Source organism: Macaca fascicularis, chromosome 20 (assembly GCF_037993035.2).
Source record: "Macaca fascicularis isolate 582-1 chromosome 20, T2T-MFA8v1.1".
In the NCBI taxonomy this organism is placed as follows: domain Eukaryota; kingdom Metazoa; phylum Chordata; class Mammalia; order Primates; family Cercopithecidae; genus Macaca; species Macaca fascicularis.
Genome location: NC_088394.1, coordinates 18,373,819 through 18,398,323, shown reverse-complemented (window position 1 = coordinate 18,398,323; position 24,505 = coordinate 18,373,819). Strand labels below are relative to the sequence as shown.

General features: G+C 39.5%; 1 protein-coding gene across 4 annotated transcripts in view; it reads left to right on the top strand.

Moving 5' to 3' along the window:
- SMG1 (SMG1 nonsense mediated mRNA decay associated PI3K related kinase) overlaps positions 1–24,505 on the top strand; it is a 113,674-nt gene that overhangs the window by 81,539 nt on the left and 7,630 nt on the right. For 3 of the 4 annotated variants that reach the window (XM_005591347.4, XM_065537655.1, XM_065537656.1), the window contains 22 exons: positions 1,005–1,251; positions 1,659–1,888; positions 3,507–3,755; positions 4,904–5,042; positions 5,127–5,236; positions 5,361–5,579; positions 6,131–6,321; positions 7,045–7,217; positions 7,363–7,642; positions 8,406–8,678; positions 9,143–9,377; positions 10,415–10,641; positions 13,327–13,477; positions 13,581–13,770; positions 13,942–14,411; positions 15,535–15,672; positions 17,806–17,958; positions 20,017–20,196; positions 20,962–21,189; positions 22,157–22,368; positions 22,528–22,634; positions 24,283–24,462. In XM_005591347.4, the coding sequence (XP_005591404.3) occupies positions 1,005–1,251; positions 1,659–1,888; positions 3,507–3,755; positions 4,904–5,042; positions 5,127–5,236; positions 5,361–5,579; positions 6,131–6,321; positions 7,045–7,217; positions 7,363–7,642; positions 8,406–8,678; positions 9,143–9,377; positions 10,415–10,641; positions 13,327–13,477; positions 13,581–13,770; positions 13,942–14,411; positions 15,535–15,672; positions 17,806–17,958; positions 20,017–20,196; positions 20,962–21,189; positions 22,157–22,368; positions 22,528–22,634; positions 24,283–24,462 (4,582 nt within the window). The remainder of the gene's footprint in view (positions 1–1,004; positions 1,252–1,658; positions 1,889–3,506; positions 3,756–4,903; positions 5,043–5,126; positions 5,237–5,360; positions 5,580–6,130; positions 6,322–7,044; positions 7,218–7,362; positions 7,643–8,405; positions 8,679–9,142; positions 9,378–10,414; positions 10,642–13,326; positions 13,478–13,580; positions 13,771–13,941; positions 14,412–15,534; positions 15,673–17,805; positions 17,959–20,016; positions 20,197–20,961; positions 21,190–22,156; positions 22,369–22,527; positions 22,635–24,282; positions 24,463–24,505) is intronic. The other variant, XM_065537654.1, reaches the window with a different exon arrangement.

Below are 24,505 nucleotides of genomic sequence, written 5' to 3'. Positions count from 1 at the left end.
CATATTATTGAGTTCGCTGCATGTAACAACACACCTGTACATACAGTTCGTTCCCTGTGATTATTAGAAAGTATTATGGGGCTTTTCTGCAAACCTCAAATGGTCAGACCTAAATGGTTACTTCTCTTTTAAAAATGTTCTTACTTGTCTTTGTCTTTTCTTCAGTTTTGTTAAGTTTCTTAGAAATCCACCAGATTTCCTCTCCTCCAGTTTGATAAGAGTAGATTGAGCCTCATTTTTTCTTGTAATTTAATATTAATAACTTTGCAGATGACTTTTTAAAGGTTTGTCTAACTGACAGCTGACTGCTAGCTGTACCTGTTGCAAGGACTGGATTGTTTTGGTGTTGTGCATACATAGCTCAACATTGGGGAATTATTAATAGTTTGCTAAAAGCCCCAAATTGGGTGATGACCACAGCAGCGTTTTCCCTCTATTTCCTGTGATTTCACTGCTTGTTTGGACAGAGGAAAAGAAAGAGTCTTAACAAAGTAAGAATCCTGTAGTACACATCAGCCACCGGTGTTAACCCATCCAGGATTGCCCAGATCCCAGCACTGAGTTAAATATAGAAATTACAACAACAGATAGTTGTATGGATTTTAAAATTTACTTTTGTTGTTGTTTTTGAGATAGGTTCTGCCTCTGTCACTCAGGCTCGAGTGCAGTGGCGTAATCTTGGGTCTCTGCAACCTCTGCCTCCTGGGCTCAATGATCCTCTTCTCCTGCCCTAGCTTCCCAAGTATCTGGGACTACAGGCACGAGCCACTGTGCCTGACTAATTTTTGTATTCTTTGTAGAGATGGGGTTTTGCCATGTTGCCCAGGCTGATCTTGAACCCCTGAATTCAAGTGATCTGCCTATCTCAGCCTCCCAGAGTTCTGGGATTACAGGCATGAGCTGCCACCCCTGGCCTAAAATTTACTTTTATGCCAGATTGAATGTGGAAGAAAATAAGTGTTCTAATCTAATGTAAATTTCTTTCTCCCATCTTATGAGTATAGATAATGCTAAGTTTGCAACAGAGAGCACAGAAACGTGCAAGTTACATCTTGCGCCTTGAAGAAATCAGTCCATGGTTGGCTGCCATGACTAACACTGAAATTGCTCTTCCTGGGGAAGTCTCAGCCAGAGACACTGTCACAATCCATAGTGTGGGCGGAACCATCACAATCTTACCGACTAAAACTAAGCCAAAGAAACTTCTCTTTCTTGGATCAGATGGGAAGAGCTATCCTTATCTTTTCAAAGGTAGGATTTAAGACTTACTCCATTTTTCAGAAGAGTATTAGTTTTACTAATGCTTTATGTGGGTGTATATGGTAGGAGATTATTTCAGGCGAATTTCTGTATGTTATTATTAGCCTGCAGTGCCCTATGTCTTATGTGCTTTTGAAGGGTAGTGGTTGGATGCTGTGCAGAAAGATTTTCCACCCCCACTTTGTGTATGAACTTGTACAAGCAGGACAAGTGAGGTACAGCTAATAATGCTAATATCTACTGCCAGTATCTTGTCCCAAAATAGAATTATTTAATGCTCTCAGCATGCCTCATGGACTGTCAGTTTTTGACTGCCATTGCTAATTGAAAAAGAGAAGTGGTATGCTCCCAACCCTGTTTAATCACCTATTCTAGCTATTTTAATTTTGTTTTCATAGGACTGGAGGATTTACATCTGGATGAGAGAATAATGCAGTTCCTATCTATTGTGAATACCATGTTTGCTACAATTAATCGCCAAGAAACACCCCGGTTCCATGCTCGACACTATTCTGTAACACCACTAGGAACAAGATCAGGACTAATCCAGTGGGTAGATGGAGCCACACCCTTATTTGGTCTTTACAAACGATGGCAACAACGGGAAGCTGCCTTACAAGCACAAAAGGTTGATTAAATCATCAACACAGTGTATTAGTCTCTTCTCTGTTATTGTGTGAAATGCTTCTAGGCTTACTAGACCATTTTTGCATGTTTATAAGCGGTTAAAGAAGGAAAAGATTTGAGGTCCCTAGGAAAGTATTTTTGAGGTTTTTTTTTGTTTTTTTTTTTTTGTTTTTTTGAGATACAGTCTTGCTCTGTCGCCCAGGCTGGAGTGCAGTGGTGTGGTTTTGGGTCACTGCAATCTGTGCCTCCCAGGTTCAAGCAATTCTCCCGCCACAGGCTCCCAAGTAGCTGGAACTATGGGGGGTGCACAACCACAACTGGGTAATTTTTGTATTTTTAGTAGAGATGGAATTTTGCCATGTTGTCCAGGTTGGTCTTGAACTCCTGGCCTCAAGTGATTCACCTGCCTCGGCCTCCCAAAATGCTGGGATTACAGGCATGAGCCACCGCCTCTGGCCTTGAGGTACCTTTTATAAAAATAAAATTGTTTGCTTTTTTGTTTTGTTTTGTTTTTTAAAGGAACAGGGTCTTACTTTGTTGTCCAGGCTAGAGTGCAGTGGTATGATCATAGCTCATTGCCGCCTTTGAACTCCTGGGCTCAGGTATTCCTTCCACCTCAGCCTCCTTAAGTGCAGGGATTATAGGGATGAGCCACCACACCCAGCCAAAAATAGTTATATAAGAGGCAAAAATGATGGCATTGGGTTTATCTTAACTTGAGACAGATTTGGAGAAGGGGAATGTGTGGTTGTTCATCACTCAGTAACTTGATAATTTACAGCTTAATGTTTTTATTAGATTTACCATTCTTTTAAATTAAATTTGTAAACAATTGCTTTAAAACCCAGTTCTTTTATATTTGTAAATAAGCAATTTTAAATTTGAAATTAATCACCATGGCATCCTATTTTGTATCTGTGAATTTTATGCTTTGATTTAGACTAGGAGTTTAATTTAGAATATATTTTAGCCATGTATCTGAGTGCTTAATATATGCCAGGAACAGTACTAAGCTCTTAGGATACTGAGATAAATTTTATACAGTCTTTATCTTCAGGATCCCACATCTAGCTAAAGAAAATGCTTCTGATTAGGGTAGGTAGGGGAAAAGAGCAAGAGTTTGAAAGGAGTCAAGTTTTAAACCTAGGTACAGGAGACTGCAGAATTGTTATTGAAGGATAATTTCGAAATAGTAATTAGAGAAGGGCTATCTAAATTCTCATGTAATGTGTTTTTGAATTTCTGTTAATTTTATATTACTGATTAAGTCGTGTGAAGAATGAAGTATGTGCATAAATTATGAACTAAATTGTAAAACTGAATTCTGTATTATAAAGAAGAAAGTAACTTGAGTGTTTAGTTTTGAATTGAACCTTAAGAAAATTAAACAGTAGACTGATTTTTCAATAAAGTGAATGGGCCTAATTAAAAGGTGTATAAGAAAGATCCATAGTCCAGAAGAATTAGCTATTTTGTATTAATACATGAAATTTAGCTGAGTAATGAGAGAATGCTACTGAAAAATCATTTTTAAAAATTCTACTTTACATATAAAAGGCACTCTTTTTCCTTATATAAAATTGATCTTTTCTTTTTTAAAAAAATTGTTTTTTCTTAAGGCCCAAGATTCCTACCAAACTCCTCAGAATCCTGGAATTGTACCCCGTCCTAGTGAACTTTATTACAGTAAAATTGGCCCTGCTTTGAAAACAGTTGGGCTTAGCCTGGATGTATCCCGTCGGGATTGGCCTCTTCATGTAATGAAGGCTGTATTGGAAGAGTTAATGGAGGCCACACCCCCGAATCTTCTTGCCAAAGAGCTCTGGTCATCTTGCACAACGCCTGATGAATGGTGGAGAGTTACACAGGTATGTGCTTTGTTTTAGACTATACTCAGTAGTATTTCTTTTGTCTGCTACCTTCTTACCTATCTTGTTTGTCCTCCTTCCCTTCCTTCCTCTGTCCCTCCAGACTTGGTAGTTTCAGACCTATATTTGAGTTTAATATTACAGTTACAAAGGCATGAACATGACTCTGTCCGAGGGCAGGATGGGGAAAGAGTTACGGATGAAATGAAAAGGAGATCCTAAGTGAATTAACACAGGAACAGAAAACTGAATACCGCATGTTCTCACTTATAAGTGGGAGTTAAACATTGAACACACGTGGACACAAAGAAGGGAACAACATACACTGGGGCCTACTTGAGGGTGGAGGGCAGTAGGGAGATGAGGTAGGAAAAAATACCTGTTGGGTCACTACCTGGGTGACAGAATAATGTGTACACCAAACCCCAGTGACGTGCAGTTTACCCACGTAAAGACCTACACATGTCCCTCTAAACCTAAAATAGTTGGAAGGAAAAAAAATTTTTTAAATCAATATTTAAATTTTAAAAAAGAGGCTGGGCATGGTGGCTCACATCTGTAATCCCAGCACTTTTGGAGGCCGAGATGGGTGGATCACCTGAGGTCAAGAGTTCGAGACCAGCCTGCCCAACATGGCGAAAGCCTGTTTCAACTAAAAATACAAAAAAAAAAAAAAAAAAAAAATTAGCCAGGCATGGTGGCGGGTGCCTGTAATCCCAGCTACTCGGGAGGCTGAGGCAGGAGAATCACTTGAACCCAGGAGGTGGAGGTTGCAGTGAGCCGAGATTGCACCACTGCACTCCAGCCTGGGCAAGAAGAGCGAAACTCTGTCTTTTAAAAAAAAAAAAGAAAAGAATAAAAAATTTAGAAAGAGACAAACTAGGAAGGCTAAAGAAAAGTTTTTCTGTTTGTTTGTGTTTTTTTTTTAATCCAGCATCCTGATAGCTGATTAGTACCAATCAGGTCTACAGTGTTGTATGCCTGCATGACCACATGCAGCAACCTTGAGGAATGCTTTTTATTTGCTGATTTATTTTAAACTAAGGGGTAGGTTTATGGCGCTTTGTAAATGTTATAGTATCACGTCCATGTTGGAGGGGAATTTCTTAATGATGTTTCGCTTGCTGCCCCCATTTCCTTTCCTTTAGTCTTATGCAAGATCTACTGCAGTCATGTCTATGGTTGGATACATAATTGGCCTTGGAGACAGACATCTGGATAACGTTCTCATAGATATGACGACTGGAGAAGTTGTTCACATAGATTACAATGTTTGCTTTGAAAAAGGTAAAATAAAAGTAAACTTTACATTTATGAGGGCCAAATGTTTTTTGGTGAAAGGGCAAAAATATAATGATTTGTCTTTTCAAGGTAAAAGCCTTAGAGTTCCTGAGAAAGTACCTTTTCGAATGACACAAAACATTGAAACAGCACTGGGTGTAACTGGAGTAGAAGGTGTATTTAGGCTTTCATGTGAGCAGGTATGCTGTTTTCTCTTCTCCCTTTTAGTGTACTTGTTAAATAAGCAAAACCTATGGAATAAAAAACACAGTTTAGTGATGAAAGTTGTGGCAGACCTTATTTTAAAAACTCTCCTGAAAACAGGTTTTACACATTATGCGGCGTGGCAGAGAAACCCTGCTGACGCTGCTGGAGGCCTTTGTGTACGACCCTCTGGTAGACTGGACGGCAGGAGGCGAGGCGGGCTTTGCTGGTGCTGTCTATGGTGGAGGCGGCCAGCAGGCCGAGAGCAAGCAGAGCAAGAGAGAGATGGAGCGAGAGATCACCCGCAGCCTGTTTTCTTCCAGAGTAGCTGAGATTAAGGTGAAGCCCAGTGACAGAATAAGTCCTTGTCTTCTTTTTATTAACAGAGTAACATGCTCATCAAAATGTTGAGGCAAATTGTTTCTCTAATTTTTTGGCAAGACTAATGTATAATATTGAAATGGCAGTTAAATGTGGCAATTTGATGTTATCTTTTTATTAGGTAATTCTTCCACACAGACATGCACAGTTACATTCCACACTCCTAAGAGGTGGGTTCGTGATTTGAAAAAATTATATTTCTTAATTATTGAAATGATGTTTACCAGTGATGACTGTAAATGTTCTTTAATTGGATAGCTTCCCTTCCCCATCTGGTAGCCAGGGACGCCAATCTTGTTCTGGGTGACATTGGCAACTTTTAATACATGGTATTATGAGATTGAGCCTGTCAGTTTACACCTGTGTAAACTTGAACACGTTAGTTGTCTTTGTATGGTGGAGGCAATGCATCACCCCTTTGGGGTTTTGTAGAGTTTTGTTTTTCTGATGCTGTCATGTCTCACAATAGGCCCTGTAAGAATCTTCCTAATTGCAATATCTTTTTACAGGTGAACTGGTTTAAGAATAGAGATGAGATGCTGATTGTGCTTCCCAAGTTGGACAGTAGCTTAGATGAATACCTAAGCTTGCAGGAGCAACTGACAGATGTGGAAAAACTGCAGGGCAAACTACTGGAGGAAATAGAGTTTCTAGAAGGAGCTGAAGGGGTGGATCATCCTTCTCACACTCTGCAACACAGGTTTAAAACAGTGTTGAATTCTTCTAAATATGTGCCATTAATTAGAATTTTCATATTTATATAAACATTATCAATAGGGATTAGAATTACTGTAACAACTCACGTAAATGATAAAAGCTGTCTCAGCGACTGCAACTTCAAAGTGTTAGTAAACAAAAATTCACTGAAATTTTCCTCTTTGATTTTATTTAACTTAATTGTTTGAATGACTAATTATGGGAGATAGGTGGGTGTAGTGGTTAGAACACAAAACTTTGAATCAGAAAATCTGGGTTTTGGTTTTCTTATTACCATTATTGTATCTGCGTCCTTACTCATTTGTACAATGGCAGCTACTTCATCTACCTCACTGAGTTAAGTATTAAATAGGGTGGTTAACTGAAAGAATCTTATACACAGCAAGTGCTCAGTAAAGGGTAGTTGAATATGAAAGTGTTAAGCATTGCGTGAGGCTCTCAGATTACAAAGATCTGTCAAGCATCAGTTTCTAACCTTCAGGGAACCCAAAACTTGGCAGATGTGGTAGTTTTAATTAAAATGTCGTGAGCATAGTTGAGAGAATCACAGGGTCAGGAAAAACAGAGAAGTAAGGGACATTCGAAGGGGGCCCTCAAGATGGACAAGGAGCATACCGGACAGTCCATGTGTGAGCACATTCCAGGGTAGGAATGTGGAAGAAAACATCAGTAAATCTTTTGACTTTGTTTGTGTCCCCCTGATTAGGTATTCTGAACACACCCAACTACAGACTCAGCAAAGAGCTGTTCAGGAAGCAATCCAGGTGAAGCTGAATGAATTTGAACAGTGGATAACACATTATCAGGCTGCATTCAATAATTTAGAAGCAACACAGCTTGCAAGCTTACTTCAAGAGATAAGCACACAAATGGACCTTGGTATGGGTTGACTTATTATAGATTCACATGTGAAACTCTGAGTTTTATAGTCATGTTTTTGTGTGGGGTCCTGGTTTGTGCTTGCTTTTAGTGACAGCTGACTTGACACTGTTTTACTGTGATTAATATTGTCTTTTACCAAAAGGTCCTCCAAGTTACGTGCCAGCAACAGCCTTTCTGCAGAATGCTGGCCAGGCCCACTTGATTAGCCAGTGCGAGCAGCTGGAGGGGGAGGTTGGTGCTCTCCTGCAGCAGAGGCGCTCTGTGCTCCGTGGCTGTCTGGAACAACTGCATCACTATGCAACCGTGGCTCTGCAGTATCCAAAGGCCATATTTCAGAAACATCGAATTGAACAGTGGAAGACCTGGATGGAAGAGCTCATCTGTAACACCACAGTAGAGCGTTGTCAAGAGCTCTACAGGAAGTAAGTTGATAGTGCTTAATTTTCTTTCTTTCTTTTTTTTCTTGAGACGGAGTCTCGTTCTGTCACCCAGGCTGGAGTGTAGTGGCATGATCTTGGCTCACTGCAACCTCTGTCTCCCAGGTTCAAGCGATTCTTCTGCCTCAGCCTCCCAAGTAGCTGGAGCTACACCACCACCACGCCCGGCTAATTTTTGTCTTTTTAGTACAGATGGGGTTTCACTAAATTGTCCAGGCTGGTCTTGAACTCCTGACCACGTGATCTGCCTGCTTGGGCCTCCCAAAGTTCTGGGATTACAGGTGTGAGCCACTGTGCCTGGCCAGTTTTATTTCTTGTTGGGTGTGGAAGCAAAGTTGTATTCTACAGCCTCGACCTCCCTGGGCTCAGGTGATCCTCCCACTTCAGCCTCCCAAGTAGCTGGGACCATGGGCGTGTGTCACCATGCCTGAAAAATTTTTATATTTTTTTGTAGAGATGGAGTTTCGCCATGTTGCCCAGGCTGGTCTCGAACTCCTGAGCTCTAGCGATCCTCCTGCCTTGGCCTCCCAAAATGCTAGGATTACAGGGGTATGAGCCATAGTGCCTGGACTCAAATGTTGATTCTGTCACGGTCATCAACAAGTCCTCTTAGGAAATTGCTTAAGCATCTGTAAAATGTCAATAATGATTTCTACTTTTCAAGGTTGGTTTGAGGATTAAATACAATATTCTTTTGTATGTTGGGGGTGGTTGTGTTAAAACAAGCACCTCTTTCTTATTTTTATAGATATGAAATGCAGTATGCTCCCCAGCCACCCCCAACAGTGTGTCAGTTCATCACTGCCACTGAAATGACCCTGCAGCGGTATGCAGCAGACATCAACAGCAGACTTATTAGACAAGTGGAACGCTTAAAACAGGAAGCTGTCACTGTGCCAGTTTGTGAAGATCAGTTGAAAGAAATTGAACGTTGCATTAAAGTTTTCCTTCATGAGAATGGAGAAGAAGGATCTTTGAGTCTAGCAAGTGTTATTATTTCTGCCCTTTGTACCCTTACAAGGTGAGTTAGCCAGCTTCATATTGGACCATTTCCTGTGTCTTATTTTTAATCCCAAACCTAAAATGTTCTTTTGCTTTCCTTAGTCTTGCCCAGTGTTACAGCTGCTTGCTTGCTTTTCAGATTTTAGTTATCTTGGTTGTTTTTTTTTTTTTTTTGAGACAGGGTCTCACTCTTGACGCCGAGGCTGGAGTGCAGTGACACGATCTCGGCTCACTGCAACCTCAGCCTCCTGAATACCTGGGACTACAGGTGTGTGCCACCACTCCTGGCTAATTTTTGTATTTTTTTGGTAGAGATGGGATTTTGCCATGTTGGTCAGGCTGCTCTCAAACTCCTGACCTGAAGTAATCTACCCACCTCGGCCTCCGAAAATGCTGGAATTACAGGCATGGCCTTGACCCGGCCAATTACCTTGTTTTGTGTATACATTTAAGTTTCACTATACAGATATTTATCTCTTGTAGGCGTAACCTGATGATGGAAGGTGCAGCGTCAAGTGCTGGAGAACAGCTGGTTGATCTGACTTCTCGGGATGGAGCCTGGTTCTTGGAGGAACTCTGCAGTATGAGCGGAAACGTCACCTGCTTGGTTCAGTTACTGAAGCAGTGCCACCTGGTGCCACAGGACTTAGACATCCCGAACCCCATAGAAGCGTCTGAGACAGTTCACTTAGCCAATGGAGTGTATACCTCACTTCAGGTGAGCACTTTTATTTTAAATATTAGCTTGTTTTAGATACTGAATATTGTCTTTCTCATCTCTTTAATCCAGGAAAACAATTTGACTTCCACTTTTGTTGCTCAGCCAGTCATTTAAAGGAAAGATAATTGTGAGGTTTATAGCTGTAACTTGGTTACAGTTGCTCTTCGTTTTTTTGAATTTTTATAGTGACTTTATTTGTAGTAGTCAAAAACTGGAATCAAATCAAAAGTTCATCAATAAGCAAATGGATGAATAAAATATGGTACATCCACATAATGGAATACTTCTTAGCAATTAAAGTGAATGACCCCTTGATACATACAACCACATGTATGACTCTCAGAATAATTATGCTGAGTAAAGAAAGCTAGACATTTCTACCCCTATAAATGGAGAGTGTATAATAGGATAAAAAGCAGATCAGTGTTTACCTGGAAGTAGAGGAGGTGATATGGAGAAGTATGAGTGAGAGAGATTAAAAAGAGTCAGGAGGAAACTTGTAGGGTAATCGGTATGCTGATTTTCTTGATTGTGGTGACAGTTTCATGAGTGTATGCAAGTACCAAAGTATACCAAATTATATGTTTAAAACGTGCAGTTTATTATGGGCAAATTATACCTTGATAGGACCTTTTTTTGAAGGGAAATAGAAGCCACTTATAACCAAACCAAAAAGAGAATAACAATACTAATATCACTATTGGAAATATGATTCCTAAAAATTAGTAACATTATATAACAGACTTTAGGATAGTTCTTTTTGTTCTTAAGGTACATCATCCTAGGAATGTTTAATTATATAACTTTTTAAAGTCATTTGAAATAGTTCCTGAAAAATTTCACACGACTACAAAACAATTTAAAAAGGAAATTTTTAAAAGTAGAAATAAAAAGTAAACAAAAGATGTACTTACATGAATGAGTTGATGGCATAGTTACATACGTTTGCTCTTAATATATGGCTCTAAGTCTCCAAATATGTAACTTAGCTAAACTCAGAAAACATTAAAATTTTTTTTCTCATTTATTTATAGGAATTGAATTCAAATTTCCGGCAAATCATATTTCCAGAAGCACTTCGATGTTTAATGAAAGGGGAATACACGTTAGAAAGTATGCTGCATGAACTGGACGGTCTTATTGAGCAGACCACCGATGGCGTTCCCCTGCAGACTCTAGTGGAATCTCTTCAGGCCTACTTAAGAAATGCAGCTATGGGACTGGAAGAAGAAACACATGCTCATTACATCGATGTTGCCAGGCAAGTGAATGCTGGCTGTGCCGTTTCCTCGTAAAAGAGATGGGACAGCCAGAGAAAGGGATTCTGAGCTCTTTACCGTAAGTTTACTTTTAGTTTTTAGAGCAGGTATAATTACTTATAAATGCTCATACACATATCTTTTTAAAACTTTTTTATTTTGAAATGATTATACATCACAAGAAGTTGCTTTAAAAAAAAGTGCAGGCAGGTATTGTGCATGCTTCATCCTTCCTTCAATGTTAGTATCTATAGCAATACTATGAAACCGACAATGATATAGTCCACACTGCTTACTCAGATTTCACTAGTTATATATGCACTCACTTAGTGTGTGTGTGCGTGTGTGCAAGTGTATAGTTCAGTCACATAGATACATATATCCTTTTAGTGCTTGTGGTTACATACATGTACATACACACAGGCAAACATGATATTTTTTAAGCCATCTTGTAGAACCCTGTGGAGGCACCTGAGACAGTTTATTTAGCTAACAGAGTATACACCTCATTTCAGGTGAATACTTTTAAATTAGTTTAAATATTATAAGTTTGTTTTAGCTAATTGAATATAGTATTTTTCGTCTTAGTCCAGAAAAGCAATCTGACTTTGAAATCTGTAGAGTTTGGGCAGTTCCTCCAGGCATGCATTGTATGCAGAGCTAAGCCCTAAGCTCCTTTGTCCCTAGTGATTCAGGGCCTCTTTGGCATTCCAATGTCTAATTCACAAAAAAAGTCTAATTGAGAGAGCAGAAATGAATTGTAGCACCGTTTCCTCCCATGGGAAATTTCAAAGATACAAGAAAGTAGAGAGAATAGATTTCTAATGAACCCCATGTCCCCACCTTTGGTAATTATCTGCACTGGGTTAGTCTGGTTTAAATTTACTATCCTAGTTATTTTGAAGAAAATATTTTTTTAATTCTTAAATATTAATAATGCAAGAAGTATATATATGTGTGTGTATGTATGTGTGTGTGTGTGTATATATATATATGATCTTATTTTTCTTGACTGTGGTGTCATTATTTCACGAAAAAAGTAGCAATAATTCCTTAATGTTAATTATCCTGCATTCAGAAATTTCCTATTTCTCATGTTTCTTTGGAGTGGTTATATTCATAGAATAAGAAATATATACATATATATTCATAAATATATATTCATATATATATATATTTTTTTTGAGATGGAGTCTTGCTGTGTTGCTAGGCTGGAGTGCAATGGTGCGATCTCAGCTCACTGCAGCCTCCACCTCCTGGGTTCAAGAGATTCTCCTGTCTCAGCCTCCCGAGTAGCTGGGACTGTAGGCGTACTCCACCTTGCCCAGCTAGAAAAAGTGTAATCATTAATAGCATAAACAAATATTAGCTAAGTAGCGATTTAGATTATTTGTAGAACAGCTTTATCATATAATTTTTAGCAGTATTTAAAAAGTTAAATGCTAGATCTGTACATCTTGTTTTGCACTGAATTTCAGACTTCATTTTCTCTCTCTTAATATCCTATCTGGATTCGCCTTATCCTCATACAGAGGAATGTTTACCTAAATGTGTACTTTGGGTAACAAGCTTTGTGCCTGGATCTATGGCAGCCTGTCTGTGCCTTGTTTCAGAGAAGCTTTTTTTGGGTAATCTCAAGGAAAATCTCATACCATCTTACAGCAATTTTTCCATTAGACATTTATCTGGTAGCTTAACATTTTTAATTCTCTTAAAAATTCTCAATAGTTCCAGCCATCTGGAATGATTTCTCTCTGTGTGTGTGTGTGTGTGTGTGTGTGTGTGTGTGTGTGTGTGGGGTAAGATATAGTGTGTGTGTGTGTGTGTGTGTGTGTGTGTGTGTGTGTGTGTGTGTGGGGTAAGATATAGTGCCCCGATACTTAAGCACTATATAAGTCTTAATGGTAATGTGAGGGGTGAATTTCTGAAGACCTTACATTCAAAATGTGCATAAAAACCAAGTATACCCAAAACAGCAAGTAGAGTTTGTTGTATCGTATCTTACAGTAGTATTGTGAACATACTTGACAATTTACTAGGTCCACCAGCTTTAGAATGGTGTGATTTCTGACATTTTCAATATGGGATTTTACATTATTTCATATTTTGTGTGTAAAAGTGAGACTAATCACTCAAGTTTGCATAAAATTTAATCACATAACAGTCATTAATAATGAATTGGAATCATTGAAATCCTATTGTGGTTGACATGAAATACCATTTTATCATCATAACACTCCTGTTTTTTTGAGATGGAGTTTCGCTCTTGTTGCCCAGACTGGAGTGTAATGGCGCGATCTTGGCTCACAGCAACCTCCACCTCCTAGGTTGAAGTGATTCTCCTGCCTCAGCCTCCCAAGTAGCTGGGATTACAGGTGCCCACCACCACACCCGGCTGATTTTTTTGTAGTTTTAGTAGAGACGGGGTTTCTCCATGTTGGCCGGGGTTTCTCCATGTTGGCCAGGCTGGTCTCGAACTCCTGATCTCAGGTGTTCCGGCCACCTAGGCCTCCCAAAGTGCTGGGATTACAGGCGTGAGCCACTGCACCCGGCTTAATAACACTTCTTCTTAATGCCAGAAGGCTTTCTAGAGTTCGCATGCAGCTGTGAGATGTACTGACTTTTTATGTTCCTACCAAAGGCATTACTTTTCAGCGAAGGTTTTAACTCCCTTTGTTTTCCTGTAGACTACTACATGCTCAGTATGGTGAATTAATCCAACCAAGAAATGGTTCAGTTGAAGAAACACCCAAAATGTCAGCTGGCCAGATGCTTTTGGTAGCATTCGATGGCATGTTTGCTCAAGTTGAAACTGCTTTCGGCTTATTAGTTGAAAAGGTAAATGTGGACTTGGATTTAAAAATAATGCAAGTGCCATAAAGTAGTTGTTCAGTTGTGTGAAGAGTGGGGAAATGAACTTTGTTTTCTTTCATTTACATAGTTGAACAAGATGGAAATTCCTATAGCTTGGCGAAAGATTGACATCATAAGGGAAGCCAGGAGTACTCAAGTTAATTTTTTTGATGATGATAATCACCGGCAGGTGCTAGAAGAGATTTTCTTTCTAAAAAGACTACAGACGATTAAGGAGTTCTTCAGGCTCTGTGGTACCTTTTCTAAAACATTGTCAGGTAATATTCTACCTGTAAACATGCTAGCTTTAGCTATGTAGCACTATGGAAGGGGGCAGGGTAGAGTAGGCTTAATTTAATTATACATTCATGACACCTTAAATACTATAAATAAACGGCATATTACTTTTTTTCATGAAATATTTTATAAGAAATTTTTCCTTTTTGTAGGATCAAGTTCACTTGAAGATCAGAATACTGTGAATGGGCCTGTACAGATTGTCAATGTGAAAACCCTTTTCAGAAATTCTTGTTTCAGTGAAGACCAAATGGCCAAACCTATCAAGGCATTCACGGCTGACTTTGTGAGGCAGCTCTTGATAGGACTACCTAACCAAGCCCTCGGACTCACACTGTGCAGTTTTATCAGTGCTCTGGGTGTAGACATCATTGCTCAAGTAGAGGCAAAGGACTTTGGTGCCGAAAGCAAAGTTTCTGTTGATGATCTCTGTAAGAAAGCGGTGGAACATAACATCCAGATTGGGAAATTCTCTCAGTTGGTTATGAACAGGGCAACCGTGTTAGCAAGTTCTTATGACACTGCCTGGAAGAAGCATGACTTGGTGCGAAGGCTGGAAACCAGTATTTCTTCTTGTAAGACAAGCCTGCAGCGAGTTCAGCTGCATATTGCCATGTTTCAGGTAAGTTTTTTCATTATAATGTGTTTTTCCTCAAGGTAGGAAACTTGAAAAACGGGAGAAATTAATATAAAACAATACACAGAAAATTTTTTAAAACTTCCTGAACTTACGCCAACCCAGTGCAAACACACCATTGCGTTTTGGCAGTTTCTTCCCAGTGATACTTGTTTCTCTTCTGTATAGTTGAGATCGTTTATCCTCTATGGTTTTGTGTCCTTAGAATTTCTTTCCATCAGGGCTGTGTGATAAGCATGATCTGTATTAAATACTGCTTTTTTTTTTTTTTTTGAGGCAGAGTTTTGCTCTTGTTGCCCAGACTGGAGTACAATGGCGTGATTTTGGCTCATCGCAGCCTCCACCTCCTGGGTTCAAGCGATTCTCCTGCCTCAGCCTCCCGACTAGCTGGGATTACAGGCATGCACCACCATGCCTGGCTAATTTTGTATTTTTAGTAGAGGTGGGGTTTCTCCATGTTGGTCAGGCTGGTCTCAAACTCCCGACCTCAGGGGATCTGCCCGCCTTGGGCTCCCAAAGTGTTGGGATTACAGGTGCGAGCCACTGTGCCTGGCATAAATATAGTTTTTAATGTTGAATTCATTCATATGTAGGTGTGCTTCCCGTCTTTATTTCTAAAGTAGTTTATTTTCCTTGATGCCCTACTCATGTGATAAACAGCTTTGGGAATAAATCTGTCTTTATTTTGGAAATGGTTTTTAGAAGCCTAGTTTTGGCCTTAATTACTTAGGGGATGTATGATGTATGACAGCACAGGCTTTGGGGTGAGATGGATTTGTATTCAAATCAGACTTAGGTATATAAACTTGTACTTAACTTCCTTAAGCTCTGATTTCCTTAACTGTAGTTAACATCTTCAGAATTACTATTTAAATGTTGCATGTGAGTGGTCCAAGAAATTTATTAGCTATGTTCCACCTCAAGAAGACTTTCACCTGGATGTGATTGTTTTCAGTGTGTCTTTTCTGTTACTTCTCCCTGCTTACCTCCCATTGGCTGCAGCTGGGATTTTTTCTCTTCCACCAGTCCTAGGTTGCACCTCCCTTTCCTTATTTATCGAAATGCTTTTTTCCTGCTGATTTTATTACATTTCTTTTTCTTTGAACAGTGGCAACATGAAGATCTACTTATCAATAGACCACAAGCCATGTCAGTCACACCTCCCCCACGGTCTGCTATCCTAACCAGCATGAAAAAGAAACTGCATACCCTGAGCCAAATTGAAACTTCTATTGCAACAGTTCAGGTGTGTTTTGCCAGATCTTCCTTCCAGGGCATCTTCCTTTTAGAAATAACCAACGCTACAATTGTTAGTGCTCTGTTGTTGTATGTGTCCTTGGTTTGTAAGCCAGAAGAGCATAATTTTTTTCACTTTTGCTTTTAATTTATACACACACACACACACACACACACACACACACACACACACACATATATATATATTTTTTTTTTCTTTTGGAGACAAAGTCTCACTTTGTCGCCCAGGTTGGAGTGCAGTGGCACTATCTCACCTCACTGCAACCTCTGCCTCCCGGGTTCAAGCGATTCTCCTGCTTCAGCCTCTCAAGTAGCTGGGACTACAGGCGTGCACCACCATGTCCCCCTAATTTTAGGTAGATACAACGTTTCACCATGTTGGCCACGCTGGTCTCAAACTCCTGACCTCGGGTGATCTGCCCATCTTGGCCTCCCAAAAGTACTGGAATTGCAGGCATGAGCTAACGCGCCCGGCCTCTATTTTTTATTTCTTACCCTCCAAGGTAACTGAGTCTTATAGTAACAGGTATATTTTGAACCAGGAGTAGAAACATACTAAATATCTCAGGTTTTTAATGAACTTGATAATTACTGTGCCTTGATACATTAAGGAAACTGGTGATTAGAAAAACTTTGAATACTGAATTTGTTTTGTGAAATGTATATAAGTAGTTCTATTTTGTTTAATAATAGTGGTAGCTAAGAAGCATGGGCATTTCTTATGTTGTATAGATAATGGAATTTTGGGATGCCTAAGGCAGCAGAATATTTTTCTGAACTATTATATTGCCTGGATATTGAAAGCTGTATACATAATCCTTCTACTTATTTTTTTACATAAGAGAAACTTGCCTTAATGAAAGTTATATATATCTTTATATTGTCTGTCCTTTATACTTCATGTACTCAGTAGTAACTGACATTTTTCTGTTTTTGTAAATTAATAGCAGTATAAAATCAAGTATAATTCTGTGATGTTTTAAAGTTTTGTAATGAAGCTTTTTTGGAGCTCAGTCATTTGAAGATTGAAATGAGCTTTCTCTACAGTGTATTGGTCAGAGAAAAGATGTGTTTTCAACTTACAAGAATGAACTCTTCCTCTTAATGATTTTAGAGACATGGACATGCAGGAAAGTAGAGGGAGTTGGGGAGAGAAAATGTGAATGTGTCCACCTGAAATGTTGAATAAATAATCAGATAACTTTGTTACATGAAACTTTCCTTGTCATGATAATCTGGATGGATTTTTACCATTATTTTTATAAACTTGGCCAGGCATGGTGGTTCACGCCTATGAACCCAGCACTTTGGGAGGCCGAGGTGGGTGGATTGCTTGAGGCCAGGAGTTTGAGACCAGCCTGGGCAACATAGTAAAACCTTGTCTCTACAAAAAATACAAAAAATTAGTTGGGGCATAGTGGCACCCACCTCTTGTCCCAGCTGCTCAGGAGGCTGAGGTGGGAGGATGGCTTGAGCCCAGGAGGCAGAGGTTGCCGTGAGCCAAGATTGTGGCCGGGTGTGGTGGCTTACATCTGTAATCCCAGCACTTTGGGAGGCTGAGGTGGGTGGATCACGAGGTCAGGAGTTCAAGACCAGCCTGGCCAAGATGGCGAAATTCCGTCTCTACTAAAACTACAAAAATTAGCCAGGCGCGGTGACAAGGTTCCTGTAGTCCCAGCTACTCTGGAGGCTGAGGCAGGAGAATCGCTTGAACCCAGGTGGCAAAGGTTGCAGTGAGCGGAGATTGCGCCACTGCACTCCAGCCTGGGTGACAAGAGTGAGACTCCGTCTCAAAAGAAAAAAAAAAAAAGAGTTTGGTGTAGCAGATTTTTTATTTTTTAAAGATCATTTTATTTTAAAATGAAAGTGAAACTTCCTTCTGTACATTTTAAGATAATAAACTGAAAGCCAGTTGTTGCCTCTCTCTCCATACATGTTTGGCCTTAAATGTTCAAAGGGAAATCAAGGTTAATTCCAAAAGGTGATTGTTAAAGCTTTGTTTTCTAAATTACATATGTCCACCCTGGTTCTTTTGAATCTTTATTGTGTTATATAAAATACTCCACAGATAGGAAGTAGAGAATGTCATATACATTCACCAAGATTCTGCTGGCTTTTATAGGAGAAGCTAGCAGCACTTGAAGCAAGTATTGAACAGCGACTCAAGTGGGCAGGTGGTGCCAACCCTGCATTGGCCCCTGTACTACAAGATTTTGAAGCAACGATAGCTGAAAGAAGAAATCTTGTCCTTAAAGAGAGCCAAAGAGCAAGTCAGGTATTGTGACTTACACGCACTATCTTTGTATTCACTTACAGGATTAGATGAGTAGCCGGAAATTATATGTGGGGTTATCAGGGGAGCTTGAGAGCCCACATTTTGGTTCACAGCACCAGGAGGAGGGACTGATGGGCCTTTCAGGGCATGCCTTAAGTTGAACCTACAGCAGGTTATTTCCCTGGGCCTTTACTGCCTCCCATTTAAATGTTAATTAAATAAATTCAGCCTCTGTTGAAAAATAAAGAGGTTTTAAATTCATATTTATTTAAGATTCTCTGGTTCTCTTTTATACAACTGAAGCAATTCAAAGATTTGGAAAGGTACTTTGAATATTATTTTTTCCACATGACAATAAAAACGTCTTAAGACCTTGTGCCCTGTTGGCCAGGCACCGTGGCTTACACCTGTAATCCCAGCACTTTGGGAGATTGAGGTGGGCGGATCACAAGGTCAGGAGTTCAAGACCAGCCTGACCAGTATGGGGAAACCCCATCTCTACTGAAAATACAAAAAAATTAGCTGGGCGTCGTGGCAGGTGCCTGTAGTCCCAGCTACTCAGGAGGCTGAGGCAGGAGAATTGCTTGAACCTGGGAGCCAGAGGTTGCAGTGATCCAAGATCGTGCCACTGAATTCCAGCCTGGGTGACAGAGCAAGACTCTGTCTCCAAAAAAAAAAAAAAAAAAAAAAAAAAAAGTCTTGTTCCCTGTCAAGAGGCTGTGGATTGGGCAGGGGGAGGACAACCAAAAAAACTGTTACGGACATTTTCGACTAAGTACAAAATTGGAGTAATACATGATACTCATATTTCATACCTGTCACCAATGCTTAATAATGCTCAACTTAAGTCCTATCTTATTTCACCCATACTCCCTAATCCTCCTTTCCATCCGTATTTAATAGAAATCCTAAATAGTACATAATTTTGTCTATAAATTTTTCAGTATATACCTATTAAGAACTATTTAAGAATGTATCATAGCTGGGCATGGTATGTCCCTTTAGCTCTAGCTACTCAGAAGTCTGAGGCTGGCGGATGGCTTGAAGCTAGGAGTTCGAAACCAGCCTGGGCAACATAGTAAGATACTGTCTCTACCAAAAAAAAAAATTTTTTTTTTTTTTTTTTTTTTGAGACGCAGTTTTGCTCTTGTTGCCCAGGCTGTAGTGCAGTGGTGTGATCTTGGCTCACTGCAACCTCTGCCTCCAGAGTTCAAGCAATTCTCTTGCCTCAGCCTCCCAAGTAGCTGGGATTACAGGCACCTGCCACCATGCCCAGCTAATTTTTTTGTATTTTTAGTGGAGACGGGGTTTCACCATGTTGGCCAGGTTGGTCTCGAACTCCTGACCTCAGGTGATCCGCTGGCCTCGGCCTCCCAAAGTGCTGGGATTATGGGTGTGAGCCACCACACCTGGCCAATAAATTTTTTTTTTTTTTTTTTGGCTAGGCATGGTGGCACGCACCTCTAGTCCCAGCTGGAAGACTAGCTACCTGGGAGACTAAGGCGGAAGGATTGCTTGAGCCCAGGAGTCTAAGGCTACAGTGAGCCATAGTTAAGCCACTGTACTTCAGCCTGGGCAACAGGGGAGACCCTGTCTCAAAGAAAACAAACAAAAAAAACTAACCACCACAATATTAATCATACCTTTAAGATGAGCTTAATATTGCCAGATAAGTTAGGCAAGAATAGAAGCAGAAGGGGAACATTCTGACGGAAGTGTCTTCTGAATTGTGGATGTAACACAAATTGCAGCTAAATATGATAACAGCTTTATTGTGAAGTAAATATTCTATGTAAAAACAGTAAGTAATGTAGAAGATACATTTACCTAATTGTTCGTCAGTGCTTTTGGCCATCTCAGACCTAACAGTATAAATATAAATGTACGTTTATTTACAGCCTTTATAAGGTTTTGGTCTATTTCCCAAACATTTTCAGCACTAATTCTGGTCCTGAATTCTCAAAATGAGAAAGTAGTATTTTTTCGTGTTATTAATTGCCACCTCCCTTTCCCACCTTCCCCCCATCTCCTCTTGTGGTTCCATTTCTGTCTTCACAGGTCACTTTTCTCTGCAGCAATATCATTCATTTTGAAAGTTTACGAACAAGAACTGCAGAAGCCTTAAACCTGGATGCGGCGTTATTTGAACTAATCAAGCGATGTCAGCAGATGTGTTCATTTGCATCACAGTTTAACAGTTCAGTGTCTGAGTTAGAGCTTCGTTTATTACAGAGAGTGGTGAGTCTTGGTGGAAGGAAACTTGATTAAATTAAGGCTAGCGTTATACTATCAAAATCAATTTAATATATACATTCAGATTACATTTGTTGAGAATATACTGTATGTAAGAGGTTGTTATGGGGGCGGGGGGGGACAGTGATGATTAAATTATTTTCTTAGCCGCCCCCCTTCCCAGAAACATATTATATATTTAAAAATATGAAAAATGAGAAAGTATAAAGGCTCCTCAGAGCTACAACCAAAATACTATGAAAGTTTAGAATGGAGGAGAAAGACGGTATATAGCAAATGATTCTGATGCACTGAAAACATAGAGCAGGAGAAAGAGGGCTTATGGAAGATGAATGCTTGAAAGGTTAGAGAAGGCCAGAAATAGTAAGTTGGCAAATTTGACATTTATATTTGGTCAGAAAGCTTAAAGTTGTATGTTAGGAAGTTCACATTTCATCTCGAAGAGTTATTTAGAATTTAGGGACCTGGATTGCCAGTCATCTTTGTGGTTCCAAATGTATTTCTCAGGTCTTAAACTTTAAGCATTTATAACCTGTGTGATTATGCAGGGAAAGTAAAAATCTTCATCTATCTTTTTTGAGATAATTGAGATTATTGTTAAGTAACTTGTAGGTAATTAATTCATGACATAGCAATGGAGGTTCTCTTTGTGTCAGCTTGAGTTACTAATATCTTTTGATGATGATAATGAAGAAAGGACTCATTATTTCAGCTGATACTCGAAGTCAAACAAATGCTTGTTCTATTTAGGACACTGGTCTTGAACATCCTATTGGCAGCTCTGAATGGCTTTTGTCAGCACACAAACAGTTGACCCAGGATATGTCTACTCAGAGGGCAATTCAGACAGAGAAAGAGCAGCAGATAGAAACGGTCTGTGAAACAATTCAGAATCTGGTTGATAATATAAAGACTGTGCTCACTGGTCATAACCGACAGCTTGGAGATGTCAAACATCTCTTGAAAGCTATGGCTAAGGTAAGACTAATACCATGAACACACATTTCCTGTCCCTCTTTTATAAAATTTACTAGTTTTATTTATAGGAAAGGCAGTGACATTTTGTAAATAACAATTTATCTCATCGCATCTTCCAATTTATTTGTAACTGAGTTAACTTGTGTTTTCATCAACTATTTTTTTAAAACTAGTAGTAGTAGTTGGAATTTCATACAGAGAGAAACTAAGGCTTAAATAGATTCCTTTATTGTGATATAACTTATAATAAAACCAAGATATGAACGTAGTTTGAGAATTCAGATATCCAGCCTTTTTCTTAGCTATACCAACAAACCCATACAGTTCGCCTCCAAAATGAATGAAATGTTGTCTCTTCCCTCCAGTGTTGTACATAGTCTAGTTAGTAAGAAAACTAAACCTCCAGAAAAGGCTATTACTTCATTATTACAAACAGTAAATAATTTAATTTTAGAATTTACTTTTACTTTGAATTTTTATTTGATGGTGGAAACGAAGTTCCTATAAAAATGGAGTTGAACTATAATAAGCAGTTTAAGGCCGGGCGCGGTGGCTCAAGCCTGTAATCCCAGCACTTTGGGAGGCTGAGACGGGCGGATCACAAGGTCAGGAGATCGAGACCATCCTGGCTAACACCGTGAAACCCCGTCTCTACTAAAAAATACAAAAAACTAGCCGGGCGAAGTGGCAGGTGCCTGTAGTCCCAGCTACTTGGGAGGCTGAGGCAGGAGAATGGCGTGAACCTGAGAGGAGGAGCTTGCAGTGAGCCGAGATCCGGCCACTGCACTCCAGCCTGGGTGACAGAGCAAGACTCCGTCTCAAAAAAAAAAAAAAAAAAAAAAAAAAAAAAAAAGCAGTTTAAACACACTCATATTTGAAACACTTGCTACTTCTTAATCACTAGATGACTGTCTTGAGAGTAATTACTGATACTAAAACTATTTTTCTTAATCATTATCAATTCTAGGATGAAGAAGCTGCTCTGGCGGATGGTGAAGATGTTCCCTATGAGAACAGTGTTAGGCAGTTTTTGGGTGAATATAAATCATGGCAAGACAACATTCAAACAGTTCTGTTTACATTAGTCCAGGCTATGGGTCAGGTTCGAAGTCAAGAACATGTTGAAATGCTCCAGGAAATCACTCCCACCTTGAAAGAACTGAAAACACAAAGTCAGAGGTAAGAATGCCTTCTGGTCAAAATTTATAAAACATAAGTACAAAACTAATGGTATAGTAAGTTTATCTCTTGATTTAATTTTTCAGTTTTGCTCATATTTTTATAAGTAGTTATCAGGTAAAACATTTCATAAATAAGCCATTTTATTTTGTATTTCAGTATCTATAATAATTTAGTGAGTTTTGCATCACCCTTAGTCACCGATGCAACAAATGAATGTTCGAGTCCAACGTCATCTGCTACTTATCAGCCATCCTTTGCTGCAGGTAGGAGAAGAGTCCTGAGTCTTGATCTCTTAATAATGTTACACATAGATGCTAAGATGTTTAATTATACATAGCTGTCTAATATTAAACACTGAAGGCCTGTCATTCTATAATCTTAAACTGAACAGATTGTAGCTTATCCTTAAAAATACTCATGTGAGCCAGGCATGATGGCTCACACCTATAATCCCCCCAGCTACTTGAAGGCCAAGGTGGGAGGATTGCCTAAGGCCAGGAGTTCAAGACCCTGTCTCTTTAAAAATAAATAAACAAACAGCTATTAAAAAAAAAAAGGCTGGGCGAGGTGGCTCACACCTCTTATCCCAGCACTTTGGGAGGCTGAGGCAGGTGGATCACCTAAGATCAGGTGTTCAAGACCAACCTGACCAACATGATGAAACCTTGTCTCTGCTAAAAATACAAAAAAAATTAGCTGGGTGTGGTGCCAGATGCTTGCAGTCCCAGCTACTCAGGAGGCTGAGACAGGAGAATTGTTTGAACCTGGGAAGCAGAGGTTGCAGTGAGCCTAGATCACGTCACTATACTCCAGCCTGGGTGACAGAACAAGACTCTGTCTCAAAAAAATGAAACAACTTGTGAGACACTAAAAATGCTTTGCATTTGAGTAGTTTTCTTTAAAAAAAAATTTTTTTTTTTTTTAAAAAAGACGGAGTCTCAAAACTCACTGTGGCCCAGGCTGGAGTGCAGTGGCACAATTGTGGCTCTCTGCAACCTCCACCCCCCAGTTTTAAGCGATTCTCCTGCCTCAGCTTCCTGAATAGCTTGGATTACAGGTGCCTGCTACTTGGCTAAAAATTTTTTTATGATTTTAAAATATGTATCTGTTAGAGAAACTTAGGAAAATACTTAATACAACTGAAAAATTTGTAGTTTCATTCCAAATAGAGGCAAAAACCACTCTGCATTTGTTGATTTACTTCACTGTGCATATGCACACCTACACGAACACATTGGGATGATTATGCAAGTGCAATTGTTGTTGCCTTTTTCCAGTTAATAATTTTTCAGTCATTAAATAATCTTTTAAAAAATGACTTAATGGCCAATTTATTTTTATTTTATTTATTTTTATTGTTTTTTGTTTGTTTTTTGTTTTTGTTTTGAGATGAGTCTCACTCTGTCGCCCAGGTTGGAGTGCAGTGGCGCAATCTCAGCTCGCTGCAACTTCCGCCTTCTGGGTTCAGGAGATTCTCCTGCCTCAGCCTCCCAAGTAGCTAGAATTACAGGAACCTGCCACCATGCCCCGCTAATTTTTGTATTTTTATAGAGACAGGATTTTGCCATGTTGGGTAGGCTGGTCTCAAACTTCTGAACTCAACTGATCCGCCCACCTCGGCCTCCCAAAGTGCTGGGATTACAGGCGTGAGCCACCATGCCCAGCTGATATTTATGGTTTTTGATGCCCCAAACCTAGTAAACGTAATTGTACAAATTCATACCTGAACGTCTGACTGGTTTTAGGCTATATTTTTAGGAATACAATTGCTGTGTCAAAGGATAAGGATTTATAGTTGATTATTTAATTTGGGGTATTAAAATACACTACCACCTATCCCGTGCTTGCTCCACCCTGCCCCCTCCGTGTTTTGTTTACATGTAAATTGAGCCACCAACTTTTTCTCTGTAGCAGTCCGGAGTAACACTGGCCAGAAGACTCAGCCTGATGTCATGTCACAGAATGCTAGGAAGCTGATCCAGAAAAATCTTGCCACATCAGCTGATACTCCACCAAGCACCGTTCCAGGAACTGGCAAGAGTGTTGCTTGTAGTCCTAAAAAGGCAGTCAGAGACCCTAAAACTGGGAAAGGTAATTAGTTAGAATAAAGATGCCTTAAATTTTTATATAAAAT